This window comes from Ornithodoros turicata, chromosome 1, assembly GCF_037126465.1.
Source record: "Ornithodoros turicata isolate Travis chromosome 1, ASM3712646v1, whole genome shotgun sequence".
NCBI classification, from domain to species: Eukaryota; Metazoa; Arthropoda; class Arachnida; order Ixodida; family Argasidae; genus Ornithodoros; species Ornithodoros turicata.
In genome coordinates, this window is record NC_088201.1 from 217,349,295 (window position 1) to 217,368,157 (window position 18,863).

Sequence of the window (18,863 nt, forward strand, 5' to 3'; positions counted from 1 at the left end):
AGTGACAAGTGTTCTTGCGTGCTGGTATTGTGGAACTATTTGGCATTCCATTACTGTATTTATAACGCGTAATGTGTCATGGTCATCTCTGTCCTGTCGTTCACCATGACATACGCAAACCAAATTTGAAAACATTGGGATAACCCACACTTACAAAGTAGTTTGACGGCACTCACAGCGCGTAATGTAGGATCACCATCCAAGAATCAGCCTTGTTTCGAGTTGCATCCCACTTTACGCAACCTCATGTTATAGCTCTTGTAGCAGAGTTTCAACAATTATCGCACAGGAGTGGCAACCAATGCGTTATAGAGTCACATAGTCCACAATTCTGACCAGTTCTGAAACAGTGTCTCAATGCAGTGAACATTGAACACAAGTCAGCCGCAGCAGTCACTTAGTCAAAGTAATGTGCACTGCACGACCAGGTAACTTGAGCAGATTAACGCCACATCATGGATATTTATCACAGGCAGCAGTTTCGTCGTAATGGCTGTCTGGTATGTTCCAGTTACGACGGGCCAGCGCTTTTATCTCCCTGTATTGCTTTCCACATTGCTTGAAGAAGCACAGCTGTAGAAAGAAAAGGAGAAACGATTATTGTTTAGCACGGAAAGTAGAGCGATTTTGTCCTTTATGACATTCCGGTGACTTGTGACAATTCGTGCGTAAGCCAGACGGGGAGGTACAGCTTGGGACAAAAGTTTACGGAACACCGGGGTGTCGCATTCCTCCAATGGAGAGACAATCTAGCAGCAAAAAGGAGTGGACATACATACAGAGAGATGGATAAGATAGCCCGCCACCCGTTTCCTATTCGATCGCCTCGGGATAGCTAGCAGGGAAGCGCTCCGATGAAGAAATACGCAGGTGCCGTGTTCCGTAAACTTTTGTCCCAAGCTGTACGTTAATGATGAGGTTGTGTAACCTGGTACTTCTCTGAAATCAGGGACAGGAAACAATTTGGTGCTGAACTGAGGAGCATCTGGCTACTGGCCTATGTTAGGGAGCACTTGGGTTTTCGCCAGACAGAGAGATCAGTGCACTAGAGCGATATTCGACGTGACAGAAAAGAAAGCTGTGTCTGTGCACTTTGCATTAAGCTTCAACTACGGGAGATTGCCTATCTAGAGGCGTCTTCTGTGTAGCCGATGTGCCCTGTATTCCCTTGTTTCCTCCCATTTCTCTTTTCCTTTCCTGCGGTGCACAGAATAAACTTCAGCTGTTACTCAGCGCCTATGTTCTGTGTCTCGATGGTTGCTGCGCTGTGTTGTTGTGTTCATTAATCAGATCGCACCATGGACGTACACATAGACGAACACCTGTGTCTGAATCCAAATCGCGGTCCAATAACTTCAATCTTATGAGAGTTATTCAACTTTAGACCCATCGTCATTTCAGCTGAGTCGTTGGAATGAAAGCATCGGCACACGAATTCTCTTTTTTTTTTTTTCGGCAAAAATAAACATTCATGTGATATACGTAGAACTGTACATGAAGAGATGCGAGGTTGTACAAACTCGCTTAGATAGCCAATGATTTTTCGTCGTGTATTGTGCGGTATTTGAGTACAAAATGCATCTCCGCGGCTATATGAAGCATGAACCTTCGAACATTTTTTTTGTTTCATGCCACGCAACCAGGGATTGTGACGGGAAACAGATGCGGAAACTATGAACGGTATCTACCTGAATTTCATCGGAAACAGAAATAGAAACAGAAACGATAATGGTTTTGTTACTAATACCAGAAACCGAAACAGAAACAAAGATATATTGTCATTCGTCTTACCAAGACCGGGAAGAGAAACGAGAACGGAACCCGACACCGAAAGAGCTGAGACACAAAAACAACCGAAATACATTCTGCAGGAACGGAAATCGTTACCAATATTTAATCACCAATGAATGAAAACAGTAAGGAATACAATAAGCGGGTAACTTCGAGGGACAAAAAATGGAAGAATGGCTAGTCGCTGACGGCCGGTTATGACAAAAGCAGCAGTCCAGATTATGTCCCCATGTGACCAAGATTGATAGTGATGGATAAAGGTAATGAACAGCAGGCGTTTTGTGAAAGGCATTAGCTCGGTCATAGGTAGTACGAGCTTGTCGAGAGGTCAGTGGCAAAGCGTTCAACCGAACTTGCGTAAGATTAATGTAGAAAATGAAAATAACTTCTTGTTGACGCAATCATCCGCGATCGGAGCCATAAAATGACGTAAATGCGTCGCGTTCAACTCCCATATATTGCTAATCAGCCTTAGACAGTGTTCCGCGGCGAGAAAAAAGTACAAGATAAATAACTTTCCTGACCTCCAAGACGTTACAGCTTCGGAGACAAGCTCGCGAAAATCCTATTCTGCTCCGAAAAGGAGGTGAACACAACAGTGACTACTGAACGATACAAAATAGATGCCGCAAGGAATCGGAACCGACTGAATATGGAACCATCTTGCCTTGTCATGCCATGCCATGTCAGGCACAAAAAAATTAATGACGGTGTCGCCCAGCTGGTCGCGTGATGACACAGTGGTGGTCCAGATGACATCTCCATTTGGCCAGGACAGATATCGATGAATAAAGGTGTGAACAGCAGGCGTGCTACCAAAGCCGACTTTTATTCAAGTTAGACGTTATAGAAGATAGCATTAAGACTTTAGGTTCGTAGAGGGTCGAATTAAAGAGCTCGTAGATGTTGATGCGTCGATTCTGGCCTATGAAGTCTCGTGGCCTAGCCCATCGCTTTTATGAACGCAACGGTGAAAGTGATGAAATGTCAGAGGCAGTGATGACGACGATGATAATGCTCACACAATATTCTTTTCAGTAACAATCACTGCACATAACGGCAAAGGTGGCTTTCTTGAAGGCCAACTAAATCGTACGGATAGAGGTTAGAAGGAAAGGCGGGGAGGAAGACCAAAAGAGAGCAAATGAGCTGAACGGAGCTCTAATTTCTCTGTGGGTGGCCGCAGGAAGGCATACCGAATCAGTCGATGGAACGTAGCGTATTTTTAGCTGGTGAAAGCAGGCGCAATTCCGAAACCAATTGGCAACGTTTGCTCCGGAGCTTCCGTTGGCTACGGATTTTGTCACAGTGCGCTTCAGTCGAGGCTCGTAGCCAAGGCTAGTGGAGGCAGTTGCGTTGGTGTGGCGGTGGTGGGGCAGTCTGGGATGTGGCATCCACCCATCGAGATTCAAACTTGTTCGACCGCGTTCTGGCAGTAGTGGATGGTTCTGCGGATCATTATTTTTCTATTCAGCCTCAGCTTCTTAGTATTTCTCTTAAATATATTGGGCGACCAGGTTGTACTGAAAAAGTGTTGTTACATGTATTGCCCGTGTTCTCAGCAGGCAAACAAGGTCCCACGAAAGTCTTCAGGTAGCACAGAATATTGGCCCACAAAGGCGAAGCGTTTCCAGGATTTGGATGCCCCATATTGGCTGAGACTTGACAGAAGGGCTCCATATTGCCAAGTGCGAGCCAGTAATGGGGAAAATGTCGGCAATATGATATCATATTGCAAAGATTCAAACAATTTGGTGAAAATGTCTGCAACATTCCCCATATTACCCGTGTGCACCCCCTATTGGCTGAAAATGCAGAAAATGGGACGAACCCGTATTGGTACCTGTACCAAATGCCGAAGTAGCACGGCGAGATAGGACGTTGAAGCGTGTGAAACGCACTACTCAAAGCTTCGTTACCTTCAATAACTTCCCGTACACTATTCACATTGCTCGAAACAATTAACATATCTGGCAATGCCACTGTAAGATGCACTGGAACTCTGCTTGTACGCCTGCTGTAAAGAGTCATGATATCACTTGCATTGCTACGCGATGCCAATCGGTCGTAACTGTGGATGTCGTACGACTTTTCTGTTGCTAAGGTGGTCCAAAGTTCGTAATGATTTCGAGAACTAAAAAGGGATTAGTAAAGTTAAAGAATTGAAAATATATAATTCATAAATAATAGGACAAAATAACTGAATGTTAGAATAGACAAATTGGAATACTAAGTGCGAATCAAGATGGACTTACAAAAGAACTACCCCTAAATTCGCACTTACTATGCTAATTAATTTATTCTATCTTTCAACACCATACAAAGTAGAATATCTTTCATGCTGTAGCATTACAATTCCCGAGTTCGAAAACAGTGACAGTCTGATTGGTGTGTGAAGGGCCGGAGGAAAACCTTTCCGCTCCCTTCCTTATTCAATACTGGCATGCCGTGCAAACACATTGGTAGATGGAATACCTCTCTACGGCAGCGCGGCCAGGGGGGGGGGGGAAGAAGGCTGGCGTCCCTGTTGTGGCTTTGCAGTTAGTGATAGTGATTTCTTAGGGGTGGATAGATGTGGGTAGAGGTGGATAACGCTGCGCAGTAGTAGTGCTATAAAAAAAAGAAAAGAAAAAACAACAACAAGAGAATACGCGCATTCCGCTGCATTGGTTAATCGTACTTCGACTTTTCCAGTGAAGCCGTTCCCTGGGATAGCAGAATTTTCTAGCAGAAATTGCGTGTGTAAACAGTGGTCAACAAATTGTTCATCAATGTAATTGTTTCATGTATTTAATGTTTATTTTCACAGGTGCCTGCAGTATCTTGGATGGGGTGACGGAAAGAACGGCGGTCTGTCCATGAAGCGTCTGCTTGCTAAGTTGTGATTGTGAGATCATCCTATCAGCTTGGTCTCAGTCAACTCAGTAACTCAGTCTCAGTATCAACTACAGGGTGACTATCGACATAGTGACTCTCTTGATTGTTAAGTGCCCTCCCGTCCTGGAGGTCGAAGTCAGGGCTCAAGTATTTGCCCTATTAGCGCAGCACAGCTGCGTTAACAGAGCCAGGAGAGTGGTAGCGGACGTGTGCAAGACATTTTAGGATATCCTGAGGGTTGAGGGAGGTTCGGTATGCCATCATCTCTATATCTAGATATGTTTTGAAGTTATACTAGTCGAATGAAGATTGAAAGACAGAGCGAGCTCTGGAAGGGATGACGTTTTTCAGACGCTTCAAACGGGTGCGTGAGCTGCAAGCTGCGTCATCGGAGATGAAACAGGCACTTCTCTCCAGACATCAAGAAGATAGGTGTCTGCGTCGTGTCTGTCTGTGTGTAAGCGTCCGTCCTTTGGGTTGTTTCTGGCACTGGATTAATATTGTGGCATCAATGTCCTATGGTGCTACCATAAAGCATTAAAGAGTGCTTGACGGAATGCCGAATGGTGCAGCCAGTTTTCACGAAAGATTCTGGTGCTCTCTGTCAATCTATCTGGTCATGGTATAGCTAATAAAATTGGTTGCACGTACCACATGGTCGTCGTCGAAGCATGCTTGTCCGGACTGAAAGGCAATAACAAAATGTTAATCAATTTTATGACGCTCTCGTCCATTTGGATCAGTTCATAGCACACTCAAGGGTACCAAGGAAAATGTTTTCTCTGTTTTACAGACAAACATTTTCTGTGCCCCATTGTTTGATAGATATATTATCATACAAAGTTCGGCACCAACCCCTGATGTGAGAACAGATAGGGTACGGACTATCGCATTTGTTCTCGTTAGGACGCTACGCTACGTCACCATACGCTGCATGACGATACGTCATCTGTAGACGTCTCACTGACGGAGATGTCTGCCGTGGCCATGGCCGTAATATCACACAGTGAGCTCCAGTATTCTTGGTATATATTTACACCCTACTACCTAGTTGGGTTCACATAGGAGCAAATGTACCCTCCTTAAATTGGGGTATGTCTATATATATAGTTATTCCTCGAAAATATTCTGGCACAGCGTCGCTGTATTGTGTGTACTAGGATTGTACTGAAAAAGCGTTCTGACATGTGTTCCCACTGTTCGACATGGCCCAGAACGGTTCTCAGCGCACCACCAACCCAGGCAGCACACGACATCGGGCCGCTATCGGCAGCAAGTTGGGCATGCCGGCCCAACATATCCCCGACATTGCCAACTTGTGACCGATATACGACAGACTTTGGCAATGTCGGCTCGATGTTCTGATTCGCTGACTATTAGTAGTTACGCCACGTCCACGGGTGACAAGGCTTTATCCATTTAGGTAGTGTACTGTGCACTGTGTACTTACAGTCTGTGGCGCCTTGCATGGGCCAAGGAAGGTGGTGTCATACGAGTTCCCCGAAACCCCACACAGCGTGGTACACGATTCGTTTATAAAAATGTATACATGCCAGGAGTTTTGTTTCTCTGGTAGCGAGGTGAAGGGTCCCCCTGAGGTAGACGACTTGCTTTGTGAGTGACGTATTCATTGTGTGGGTATTATATTAACGTATCACTAATCATATGTGAAGAAGGACACCACGGCAATAACTCCTCTAGGTTTGCAACACTGGGTTTCCTTAAACCTGAGTGCAGGATTTATTCTTTGGTTCTATCAAGAAGCGGTCCGTCTGTAGTACCAGAGTACCTCATCTATACGCTTCGAGCTCGCACAATACTAACCAATCATTAATACGATGCATCGCTATTAAACGTTAATGCCATGAATCCTCGTATCTTCTTTTCATCACGCGCGAAGCAATTTCCTTGGAAATGCAGTTACAGGAAAATTCAAAAGAAATTATTTTCACAGAAAAAAAGTTTAAAGGAATTCGAACAATTGAAAAAAAAAGTTCGATTACTTCGCAGCACTACGACCTCGTTTACATTTCCATAATTTAAACAATACGAAAATACGAAATATATGATTTTTCCCGTAGTGATGCTTACCTCTGTTCGTCCAGTAGCGGCCGCCTTACAGAAATTATCTACGTTGAATCCCACTACTCTTGAAAATGTAGGAGCCTTTTGCGCGTCTGTCGTTGTGTAGCATAGGCGTCTATTCAAGTCATCCCTGTAAACAAACAAATTAGCTTCCAGAAATTTTCGTACAGGCAGACTAGCTACGCTATGGGAAAAGAGCTGTCCCAAAACAGGAACTAAGATGGCCATCTTCAACACTCTCGGAGCTAATCATCATTGAGATACATTCCGACTTCTTCTTTGTTGTAAATGCGAGCCGTATTTGTGTCTCCGTGCTAAGCGTCTATGCTCTGCTCTCCGTTGAGGGGCATCAGGCAAGGGTACCAGTGGGCTCTGCGACTGGGACAGAGGGCGTCATGCGGCAAACATATTTTGCGTGAGTTTTTATGAAAACAATGCGTCTATTCAGCAGCCTTCCTTTCATGTTGGCACTCAGACGAAAGACTACATGCCATCATTCCCATCATTCCATGTCTATACCTTCGAACGGTATTGCTTACGTGCAGTGTAGAAAACACGTACTTTATACGTTAATGTAAGCATCTTCCCCTTTCATGGAGGCCAACTGTCCCATTGTGAAGGTAAGTAATCGTGATCATAATCATAGTTCGGAATTTTTTGTCGGCAGACAAGTGCGATCACGAGCGACACCACGACGGTCGCGTCTGTGGATTAACGTTGTACACACGTTACTTTTTTAGCGAGCACCGAAATCTCGGCACATGAGGCACCAGATTTAATGTCAGTCGCGGAAGACTGAGTTCTTCAGCAACTTGTGCACTCTAAAGAACCATCGTCATCGGCTTGCTTTGAATCTTCCCAGGTAACCAGAAACGTCATAAGAAACATCAATAAGACGTGTAGTCTTGGATATTGTGCACGTGTAATATATATCCACTTTAATCCACTGGATATTCCATGGACGTACTATCAACATATAAAAACCATCCACACCGGAGTTCCTCAGCGATTTGTACCCTTCCAAAAAAGTTACCAGCGTCATCAGCCTGCTTTGAATCCGCTATCTTTGGATCGGCGGGCGGACTGGCCACCGACTCTTCCGCCGTGAGAAGTCATTATGAAAGGTGACCCTTACTTATATGCAGGGATGAGATGTTGGTAGCACTGATCAAGATGCTTGGTATCGCATTCATCGCGCTTCGCTATCCTGCAAAACGAGAGTCATATGGTCATGTGAGCTTATTGACTGCCTCTGAGGCTTCGTGGCGCACATGTGGCAATCTCCAACTGCTGCAAGCGTACAATACTTTCACGTACATTTAGAGCCCCTTGCTGAAGAAGATGACTTGAAAACAACGGCAATCCCGAAATGCTCAGCGTAGCAGAATATTTTTGTGCATTTGTTTTCTTCCTTCTCAAATATTTTCAAATTCTTCCTGCGCGCATGATACTGTGATGATGCGTCAACCTGTACGTTGACTTTTCTTTATTTTGTTCATTGCGCATCTTCGGAGACCCGTCTTTCTTTCACCCCCAATGTGAGAGGAAGAAAGACACACTGTCGCCTCTTGCGTCCTGGAAAAATTATTTACAGGAAACAGAAAATGCAACCCAAGGTACGGGCAGTTCAGATAGAGTTATCCCATACACACGCGTTTGTTTTATTTCTGCAAGTTAAAGCTCATCTTCGATGCATGAGGCGGTACTGTGCTCCTTCACCCTCTCACACTGGGGGTGAAGGAAAGACGCGTCTCCGAAGATGTGCAGTGAACAGAGTAAAGAAAAAAAGGTGTTCCTCCACAAATTTTTCACGGACTATCTACCGAACGGATTCTATTTATCAAAACGGTAACGATATCATGTCACCGTAAGGAACAGATGTTCTCTTTTGGGACAGCTTCCAGCTTTCCCTGGGAAAACTTCGCAGCTTTTTCAACGATTCTTAGGTAATTAGTCGTTTGATGGTTGAGCAACATATGGCCAAGAACGTCTGCCGGCCCAGAGAGAATAGTGAAAGTAGCATGTCTATCGCATATACAGGGTGTCCCATCGAAAAAGGGCCAGGGGCTAAAGAAAAAACGGAGTGCTCTACACAAATGGAACCAACTGTACATGCTTGGCAGTTGTGTGGTCTATCCACAAATATTTTTTCATCGCTCCTTGTCAATTAATTAGCGGTAATTAATTTTCTAACTTTTTAATTATCGGTTTTAGCTCTCAGATGTCAATGTGGAAGTTGTAGTACATGTCGAAAAAGACACAACTGAAGTGGTTCGAGGTCGCTATGGCTTGTGGTTTCGTTTTTTCCCGCTTTTCAATGCCGGGCGAACCGCAGATCGCTGCCCACAATCCGGCACCCGCGCGCGACGATTCCAGCGCCCTCCGGCGTACAATGACCTTGAGGTTAGCGCTTGGAGACCATCCTTGGGGCACGTCACACAAGAGGAAGATATTTCACCTGTTTCACGGCACACCAATCAGAGTGCACTGCAATCGTCGCGCGCGGGCGCCGAATTATGGGGAGCGCTCTGTGGTGCGCGCGGCTTGTGAAACCAATTTTTAAACCCGGGAAAAAACGAAACCACAAGCCATAGCAACCTCGAACCACTTCAGTTGCGTCTTTTTCTACATGTACTACAACTTCCTCATTGACATCTGAGAGCTAAAACCGATAATTAAAAAGTTAGAAAATTAATTACCGCTAATTAATTGACAAGGGGCGATGAAAAAAATATTTTTGGATAGACCACACGACTGCAAAGCACGTACAGTTTGTTCCATTTGTGTAGAGCACTCCGTTTTTTCTTTAGCCCCTGGCCCTTTTTCGGTGGGACACCCTGTATATATATAATCCAAAATGTATAAAAAAGACACCCTGTATATGTACATACACGTACATACACACATCTGTGTGTTGTCTGTGGTAAGGCACATGACGTGAAAGCGAAAGCACAGGGCTATCTTCCGACAGCAGCAGTATATTGTGAGCTCCTTCGGCCCACTTTGCCGGTAGGAGCGCAACCATCAAAGTTTTTCTTTTTGCATCGCAGTCATACACAGCCAACACTCCCCCTGCACCGGCAATTACCTCATGGATACGTGGATGTACACTTGAAAATATTTTGTGTTTCTGCCATTGTGTAACGTGAATTACAGATGATACTGACGTACTGACAATACGGCGTGCAAACAACTCCCCTGCTGACACCAGTGCGCCGACAAACATGTCGTACATACTTGTAGAATGAACAGTTGACAATATTTCTTAATTATTTCATCTGCATTCTGCGACCCTGCATCAACTTCCCGACCACACATGCGCGCCAAAACGCGAGCAGCTCATGTATCCGTAGACACAGATAAGTGTGACAACACATTGGAACAAGTCATAGCGAACAATATATTTTTACTTCGTATATCAGACACAAGAAATTGTGTGTCTTTTGTCACCTTTTTTATCATTGGCTCACGGTTTTCCTATTATGATACGCGCTAAGTTTATGTGTTGTCACAATAAAGTTCTTTGTTTGTTTATGTTTATACCACCAGCCTATTGCGGTGTCGAAGGGAATGAACAGGCGGACAGCGCCGCAGCAGCAGCTCTCACGTCTCCGAGACGGACCCTTATTGCGTTGCGGAGGAGAGATCGTCGTTCCGTACTTCCACGCCTCGTCACTCCCCTGGCTTCCTGCCAATGAACCGCTGACATTTTCCCCCGGGATATGCAGAGCAAAGTTGATTCAGCGCTCCGTATACCTCTCATCAAGGTCCCCAATTAGTTCATTGAATGCCCGTCGATGTGTGTTTTACAACGCGTGAGATAAGTTGACTCTCCCCAGTGCTGTCACTGCGGTGCTGTGGAAGATCTACAGCATATTCTCCACCTTCCACACATTCTCCAACCGGACTACTCTCCGGATTCCTTAACGAGCTGGGCTCCCCCGCCCCCCTCCCCGTCACAAAATTGCTTCGTCCCTGCCCACATACAGCCCACCAACACTCTGCCCTCAATGTTTTCACCTTTCTTGATACTATAACACATCTATCCTTATTGTGACGAGTCTCATTCTTTCATTCCCCGCATCACCACAAGTAATGGGGTAGAGCATCGACCATGGCGATGAAACTCCCCATTCGTCATCTCAATATTATCAGCACAGTTTTGTGTTGATAATATTAGGGGATGGGAAGAATCTAGAATTTCTCGGATCCAAATTCGAATCCAAGGAAGGTTCTACGAATCCACGAGTCTTTCGAGTCATTTCTTTCAAAAGAGTTCAAAAAGCCAGGGAAGAAACAAAGTGCTGTGAGCAGAATTTGATATCTGTTAAATGAAACACACATTTCGGAAGACATACCCACCCAGTCAGCACAAAGTGTTGCAGTGACATTGCACCAATATTGCAATGCAATATTGTTGTTATGTCGCTAATGGCCGCTTTATTTATGCTACAACGATGTAATTCAAACAACATTGCAAAAATATGACATTACAATTCTGATGTGACATTGCTAAGGACAGACTTTGTTATTTTGCAACAGTATTACAGAAACAACATTGAAAAGAAAAAGTGATATAGCAATGTTGATGCAACAGTGCCAATGACCAGTTATTAAAAGTGAAGCGACGTTACAAAAATTACACCGGACACACACTACATTAGTTACACTACACAGTTAATTACACACTACAGTCTTGGTGATATATATGCAAGTGAGAACAGTATGCTTTCATATTCAGTAATTATCCTCCTCCTGGGCAGACTTCAGGGGAATGATGCCGACATTCGTCTGGAAAGCCTACTGGGAACAACGAGATTTGGCCGAGGCAGACCACACTTAGGGACGACACAAACATGTAAGCCTCATACCCCAGAAATCAACGAATGCAACAACTCAGGGAAAAGAGGCGCTGACGCCAGGAATCGAACCTGAGTCTTCTGATTTCCGGTCAGATATGCTACCACTACACCACACCAGCACGCCGTTTCCCATGAGCCATTGAGTGCCTCAAGTACGGGGGGGACGGACAACCAACCACGCTATTCCCATTCTCTCTTACATCTTTCTCACTCACTCTCTCATTCATACACGCCCAGGGCGATCTGTAAACGACGTAAACAACATGATTGCATTGTTGCATTCCTTGATTTCCGTGCGTATGAGGCTTACATGTTTGTGTCGTCCCTAAGTGTGGTCTGCCTCGACCAAATCTCGTTGTTTACGTCGTTTACAGATCGCCTTGGCCGTATATGAATGAGAGAGTGAGTGAGAAAGATGTAAGAGAGAATGGGAATAGTGTGGTTGGTTGTCTGTCGCCCCCGTACTTGAGGCACTAAATGGCTCATGGGAAACGGGTGCTGGTGTGGTGTAGTGGTAGCATATCTGACCGGAAATCAGAAAACCCAGGTTCGATTCCTGGCGCCAGCGCCTCTTTTCCCTGAGTTGTTGCATTCGTTGACTACCGGGAAGCTCTGGGAAAATCGCAGACAGCAGAGTCACGATTCGAACACGTGTTACTTCTCAGTCTTTGCGCGGAAGGCGATTGTTCTAACCACTATGCCACGCGAGGGCTGTGGTCTCGCAGATGTTATATGGAAGAACGCAACATCCAGGGTTAGAGTGTATTCACATGTGCGTAAGAATGGATTGTAATTAATCGCGGTCGGTTAATTTTCTTTGACCTTATGTTGTCCTCGTCTCGATCCTTTTGTCCATAGTCATCTTCCATACTGCGTCCGCAGTGCTGTCCCAGAATATATCTGAATTCTCCCCATAATGGTCACACTAATTGTAATGTTAACTCACTGCAGCACCTGAAACATTGCCTGGGCAACATAATCGTAATGCTCCGCCAATATTGAACTATTCGCATTGTGGTCACATTTAATTTGTGCATGAGACGTTGCCGCAATGTTTGAACACGTCGTCAACAACCAACAGATAAATTACGAGTGAACGTCACGCGAAATAGTCAAGATTTCATTCATTATTTATTGGTGGGAATTACAGACAGAACAATATCGTGCAAACATTGTGTTACTGGAGCACTAGAAGCAAGTGCCTCGGAAATAATGCTCCATGCGAAACGTGCAATATTGCAGTACTATGTTTGTTTCGATGTTGCTGCAGTGTTTCAGACGTTGCTTAGAGGTAACATTTCTTAGTTGCACCGTATCCTCAATGTACCATGTGCAACATTGCTCTCGCAACGGAATCACACTGCTAGCTCTACGCATCCTTTGAAATATAGCAGACACATTGATGTAATGATAGTGCTGCAACGCTAAAATTATATGTATAACGCACTCTTTTTTGAGTAATGCTATTGCAACATTGCATTATAATTGATTGACAAACACCACATCAGCAATGTAACAGCGTAGCACATGCCCATTGCTTCAAAAACGCAATCACACTGTTCGCTCTACACATCTTTTGTAACACGACAAAAACTTGGAAATAGGATAAGGAAAGTACAAAAGAAAAAGAAAAGTATCGTGTCTGTTGTTCACCGAGAAGAAAAAAGAATTATTCTTGGCTATGACTTGGTCCAACATGTTCTTACACCTGTATCTGTTGACTGGATTAAGATAGTTAGATAGAGTATATATATAGATATACACAGAGTATATGCATGCGTGAGCTGGTTGTATTGTTGGTTGTGTCCTCGTTGGTTAAGTCGGACCGCAGGCGTGTGCGAGAAGTTGTCAAGTCGGATCGCAGGGTATAGATTAAATTATTAAGACATTTGTCAATTCTTTGCATGTCAATACTCTAGTGTTTGTGGGAGGTTTTTTGTGTAAACTAAATAACTAGCTATTTAACAAAAATAATGACGAAGGTAAGTTCTGCCAAGGGAAGCATCTTATGATGCACCGACGCCGAAATTAGACCCATCGATTGATAAACTTTTCCTTTACATCTTCGCTTCCAGGGGAGCTATTCTCGATGAAACTAATGCGTGCATTACTTGCACGTCACGAGCTCTTGGGTGGAGTCCACGCGACACGCTCCACCCGAACGCTCCGCCCATTTCTAGGGACATTTGTCCCTAGCGAAGTCATTTCCAAGTACATTCTTTGCTGTGGCATGCTCTGTTATAAGATAATGTAACGAGGTAGCGCTACGTACAAGATGTAATAACTGTGGGAGCAAAACGCAAGCGAAATCGTAATGCGGCAGTAGAAACGTTCATGAGAAAGCCGTTCATGAGAATATTTTATTTCCAACTTTTACAGTTTCAGCAAGAAATTGCAGAGAGTCCTTTATGTAGACATGCATGTGAAGATTTCCAAAGCGATACAGTGCAGCGCTTTGACTTCTACAACATTACACCTAGATTTGCCCTAGCCGGCAGACACAAGCTAACATCGCGTTAGGCCGTACGTCATTTTGATGTAGGCAATGACGTACGGCATTACTTTTAACGCAGAAACGTAAGGCAGCGTAGGGGGTGCATTACTTTGATCAAGGACGGCGGTATGATCAACACAGCATACACACTTTGGGTTATGGTGTTTTATCATGTTCGGCAACTGTTTTCGCGATTCAACGATGGCGTACACTGCATTTGCTTGGGATAATGATGACCGGTGTATGTTGTTGTTGGTTCGTACTTCACCACATAGCACCGCACGTCCGATGTACTTCACCACACAGCATCTCCATTGAGCCGTTTCTCCAATGTAACGTCGTGCAAGCAAAGGGATGGTCTCAGTAGTTTACACAGAATTTCTTCTTCCGGGGGGGGGGTACTTTTACGTGCTTTTGAGGAAGTATTGTGCGATGTCACAAAATTGTAGGGGGTCTCTTCCAGATTTTGGGGGTATTAGGGGGGTGCGGGGCGGGTGGGTGGGGAACGGGTGTCCTCCCATTTGAACAACTTGGCAAACACTGATTCTCAAGGGAAATAAAAAAGACGTCGGCAATGCGAGCTATGCATGGTCACTTTGATGGTCACTGTCGATGGCCCGAGCTCGCGAGGATGTGGCTGCATCATATGTTCCATGCACGCGACGATGCCCGCACATAGCGAATAACTATTGTGTATTTGTCAAACGAGGAAATTAGAGGAATGTCCTCAAACATTTTGGTGAAAACTGCGACGGTGTTCACAGGACAAGAACTAGCAATCCCTCCAACGGTCATTATACACTTGCACAAATTTTGTTCGCGCCCATAGAAATCTTACGGAGGCTAGAAGGAAAGCTGGAGAGGAGGATCGGAGGAGAGCAAAGCACTTGAACGGGGTTCTTCCCTCTCTCAATGTATGCGCTCGGAGGCAGCCATATTGAATCAGCCGAGGAATCGTGTATTTCCAGCCCGTGAAAGCAGCCACAGTTCCAAAAACTGTTGCAACACTTGCTCGGTTGCTCCTCTGCTTCTGTCGGCTACATATTTTGTCAGTGTCCGCCCCTATCCAGGCTTGTTGTCAAGGCTGGTTGAGGCAGCGGCGGAGACGGCGTCCCCATGCGGCGTCCGTGTCGTGTCTGTTTCTTCGTGTCTGTGTATGTGTTTTCATATATCTTACGGTTTCATGGGTTCTGGCTGTGTGTTACTGTTCCAAAAACATTTTTGGCGTTATGTTTGCTGTATGCTTACGAGATTCCTTTGTTTGCATGCGCCGCGGCAACAGTAGCTGATTCAATATGGCGCTCCCCTCGCCCGTACGTCCCAGTTTCGGAGGTTTCCTTCTAGCATACTCCTTAAGATTTCTATGTTCGCGCCACTCGGTTTGTTCAAAATTGCAGTAAAATTTCATGCGCGAGCGCCACCATACTGTCCGCAACTTCATAATGCAATGCGCTCACGTTCACATATTTTCTTCCCTTTGGCTCTTAGAAGTCCGAGCAAATTGTCTCGTCGCAATTAAGTTGCATATTGCTACACTCTTACATGTTCCCACAAATATTTCCTTCGCATTGTGCTGTTCTGTTTCCAGCAACGGAATGCAAGGGCGGTCTCGTGAGGCGGTAGCCCAATGCAACAATGCAAATGCAAGCTTAGTTGCTTTAGCATTGGTTGCGTGCGCGTGAGGTATATTCACGCCTTCTTCGCACGGCGACCAATGATAGCTTGCAAACGAAGTAATGCACGCATTACTTCATCGAGAATAGCTCCCCAGGGGTTATTATGGTGTAAGTTATACCACGCCTCCTAGGCCTTGATAATATATATTCAGAAACAAACAAAAAATAAACCTAGTTTATTAAAAAGTAACCTCAAATTAAGTGTGAGGCTTGCTCCTTGCAAGGACTCTCTGTGGCTGGGCGTCCACTCAGCTCTGACCAACAGCAACGCTGAGGAACGAAAAGCGTGAGAGCAAGGAAGCGCGATTTGCCACCAAAGGTTCAGTACTATCGAGAAAATGCAAAACAAGTAAAAAACTGGCTGGGCCGTTTGGACTGGCTGGGACATTGTCAAACTGCACCTCACGGACAGAACACTTCCCACGTACGACGAACTGTCAGTTCACGTGATATCGTAGGGCCATATCCCACCGTCTCCACCGTCGACGTTGTAGTACGTTAACCCCTATTCTTTTTTTTTCCCTAAGAACGGTTCTTTCAGCCGAGAAATTAATATGCCAGAAATTTTGCCGGGCGAAATCGCTGTACTCCGTGAGAAGCGCGGGCTTCCGCATTCCTCCTCTCCAGTGCGCATTCCTCCTGTGGTTCGAGCTACTGTGCAGGATGTGCTGCTGGGTCCCGTTACGTCACCGGTGTTGCGCAACGCCAAGTAACCCTCGCCCCAGGTGTGAGGATGAGGCTGTGAGGGCGGTGGCGCCTCCCAGTCCAACCTACAATGTCATAAGGTATCTGGTCGCGTCTGAGGTCTGAACCATTACGTTTCTCTTCGTTGCAGGCGTTTCGATAGCACGCTATAATGAACAGCTTATTGTGTGTGAATCGTTTGCTATACTTGTGCTGCCAGGTAAGACAAGCGAGCTGCATCTCTTCGTCGAATGCAATCGTCTGTTGCTCGGCAGCCATTAACATCAAGGAACGCAAGCATTCATCTTCGTGGCTATGACGTTTTTGTTGATGAGGTAGTATCGCCGTCAGAATGGAAAGTGTCTGGTTGTTGCCTGGCTTTGCAATTATATTTACATGTAGGCGTATGACAACACAGAAAGTGCATTGCGAAGTGCGACTGAGTGTCGCCTGACCTCATCAGTCTGTTCTCTCCACAAGTTCCTCCCCACGCGAACGACAAATAACATACAGCCGGAAAATTAAGTGAAATTTTTTTTGTGGTTGAGAGCTGATGTACATGATTCTAGTTGCGTAGAACTGTAATCGTGTGGCCTATTTTATATAGGCCAGACGGGTCGATGTGCCAATATTAGGCTTCAAAAACATGCGTCATCTTTGGGTGGCACACCCTCGGGGCATCTGGCCATGCACTGAAGTAGATGTGGGTATAGTTCGACTTTTCAAGATACCGTTGTTGATGTGGTACCTAATGCCTTCGCAACGAAAATTGTAGAGGCGGAGAAGTGCTTCAGTCAGCCGTCCGTGGCCTTATCGGGGAGGGAAGGCTTCTTCCTTGATATCAGCGCATGGAAACCCCTTATCCCTGTATGGGATGACCCTGATTGAGGTTGTTGCCTTCTGTAGGTGGCGCTGTGGCGTTCCCCAAGCTGCACAGAATGCTGGACCCATATTGGCTGGTCATTGGCGATACGGGTTCAATATGGTACCCATTTTACCAGGATTTTCCCCATATCGGCTCAAATTGGTCCATATGTACCCCATATGCCCATGCCGTTTCCTGGGCTGCTAGCCCCTACGGAGTCTAGGGGAGGACCTTGTGGCGGCGCTCTTCAACGAAGTTGGCGCCACGCCTTCTCGTGGCACGTTTTCACTATCTTCCTTTTTCCACGGATCTTGCCCGACCGAATAAACTTCAGTTCCTGTTCAGCACTTCTTCATCACTTCAGTGAGCACTTCTTTAGCTTAGCCACTACAGGGTAATTATCAGGGGATTAATTATTGATTGTAATTACTTTTTTTTAGACTTTTGAACGTCTTTCGACCACGTCTCAAATAGAATGATATTGGGTAATCTGAGTTGATAACTTGGCTGGACCATTGGATCCTTGTATCAATACGTCTCCATCGGTGACATTCAGTCCGAGACATTACCAGGACCATCAGGATTGCCACAAGGTTCACTTTTGGGTCGACTTCTTTCTTGGTGTGGGGTTCGCTTTTTTCTTTTTAATCTTTCTCAACAATTTTTTAGGTAACCTCGCATCTACATGTAACTTATACGCAAATCACTTAGGGCTATTGACGACCAGCCACGTCTCGATGGTTCCTTACACGTGTTTTCTCAGTGGGTGGATATCTGGCAGGTGCAGCTGAATGTTTCAAAGTGGGTACCAATGTCCTTTACTAATAAGAAAACCCCATTACGTCATCGATACTACATTCACAATATCGCGCTTAGAACGGTTCACAAAGTCACGTACTTCGCTGTTACACTGACTTCGCAACTGCGATGGACCACACATATGGCATTAATAACAAAAAGCTAATCGGAAACTGCACTCAAGGGGCACCTTGCGACAGTTCACACAAGGAATTATCTGCTTATGTGTCCCATGTGGCCTATTTTTAAATACGCCGACGTAATATGGGATGTTTAGATGCTTACACTATGCCTTGCGCATATTTACTTCAAATGGCTCAAAGTAGGGCAATTCCATTAACCACCACCGCATATGGGACATGTCTCTCCTCTCTTCGCTGAACTCGATCTTCCATGCTTGCAACTCACCGCAAAATACACATCTGAACCATTGAGTTGGTAAGTAATTGTTTCAAGCGTGTCGGTAAGTAATATATCCCATTCAATGGGTTACCACCAGACCTTACTCGACACCACTGTCATGTCAGTTTCCCAAGGTCCCATACTAATGCGCAGAAGGTTTCCTTCATCCTGAGAACATCGACTGAACTAACGCATAATGTCGTGAATAGCAAAACCGTTACGAAGTTTGTTGAACAGATTGTTGCATGCACTCCATCGCACTGTATTGTATCCTATGCGTTCGTTGGTTTAATGTTGTCTTTCTTGCCTTGCCTTATGTCGATGTTGTT

The 18,863-nt window shown here is 45.2% G+C and overlaps 1 protein-coding gene and 2 non-coding genes across 3 annotated transcripts in view; 1 reads left to right on the forward strand and 2 right to left on the reverse strand.

Annotated features, from left to right (window-relative positions):
- Positions 1–212: 212 nt before the first annotated feature.
- The window catches only part of LOC135379050 (uncharacterized), a 43,273-nt gene continuing 24,622 nt past the window's right edge, over positions 213–18,863 (reverse strand). The window contains exons 8-11 of the mRNA XM_064612302.1: positions 7,889–7,960; positions 6,760–6,883; positions 5,320–5,352; positions 213–573 (exon numbers count right to left, since the gene is read on the reverse strand). Of these exons, the coding sequence (XP_064468372.1) occupies positions 454–573; positions 5,320–5,352; positions 6,760–6,883; positions 7,889–7,960 (349 nt within the window). The 3' untranslated portion in view covers positions 213–453. The remainder of the gene's footprint in view (positions 574–5,319; positions 5,353–6,759; positions 6,884–7,888; positions 7,961–18,863) is intronic.
- Trnas-gga (transfer RNA serine (anticodon GGA)) lies at positions 11,664–11,734 on the reverse strand. Its single transcript has one exon. It is a non-coding gene; the product is annotated as a tRNA-Ser (tRNA).
- On the forward strand, positions 12,113–12,183 carry Trnas-gga (transfer RNA serine (anticodon GGA)). Its single transcript has one exon. It is a non-coding gene; the product is annotated as a tRNA-Ser (tRNA).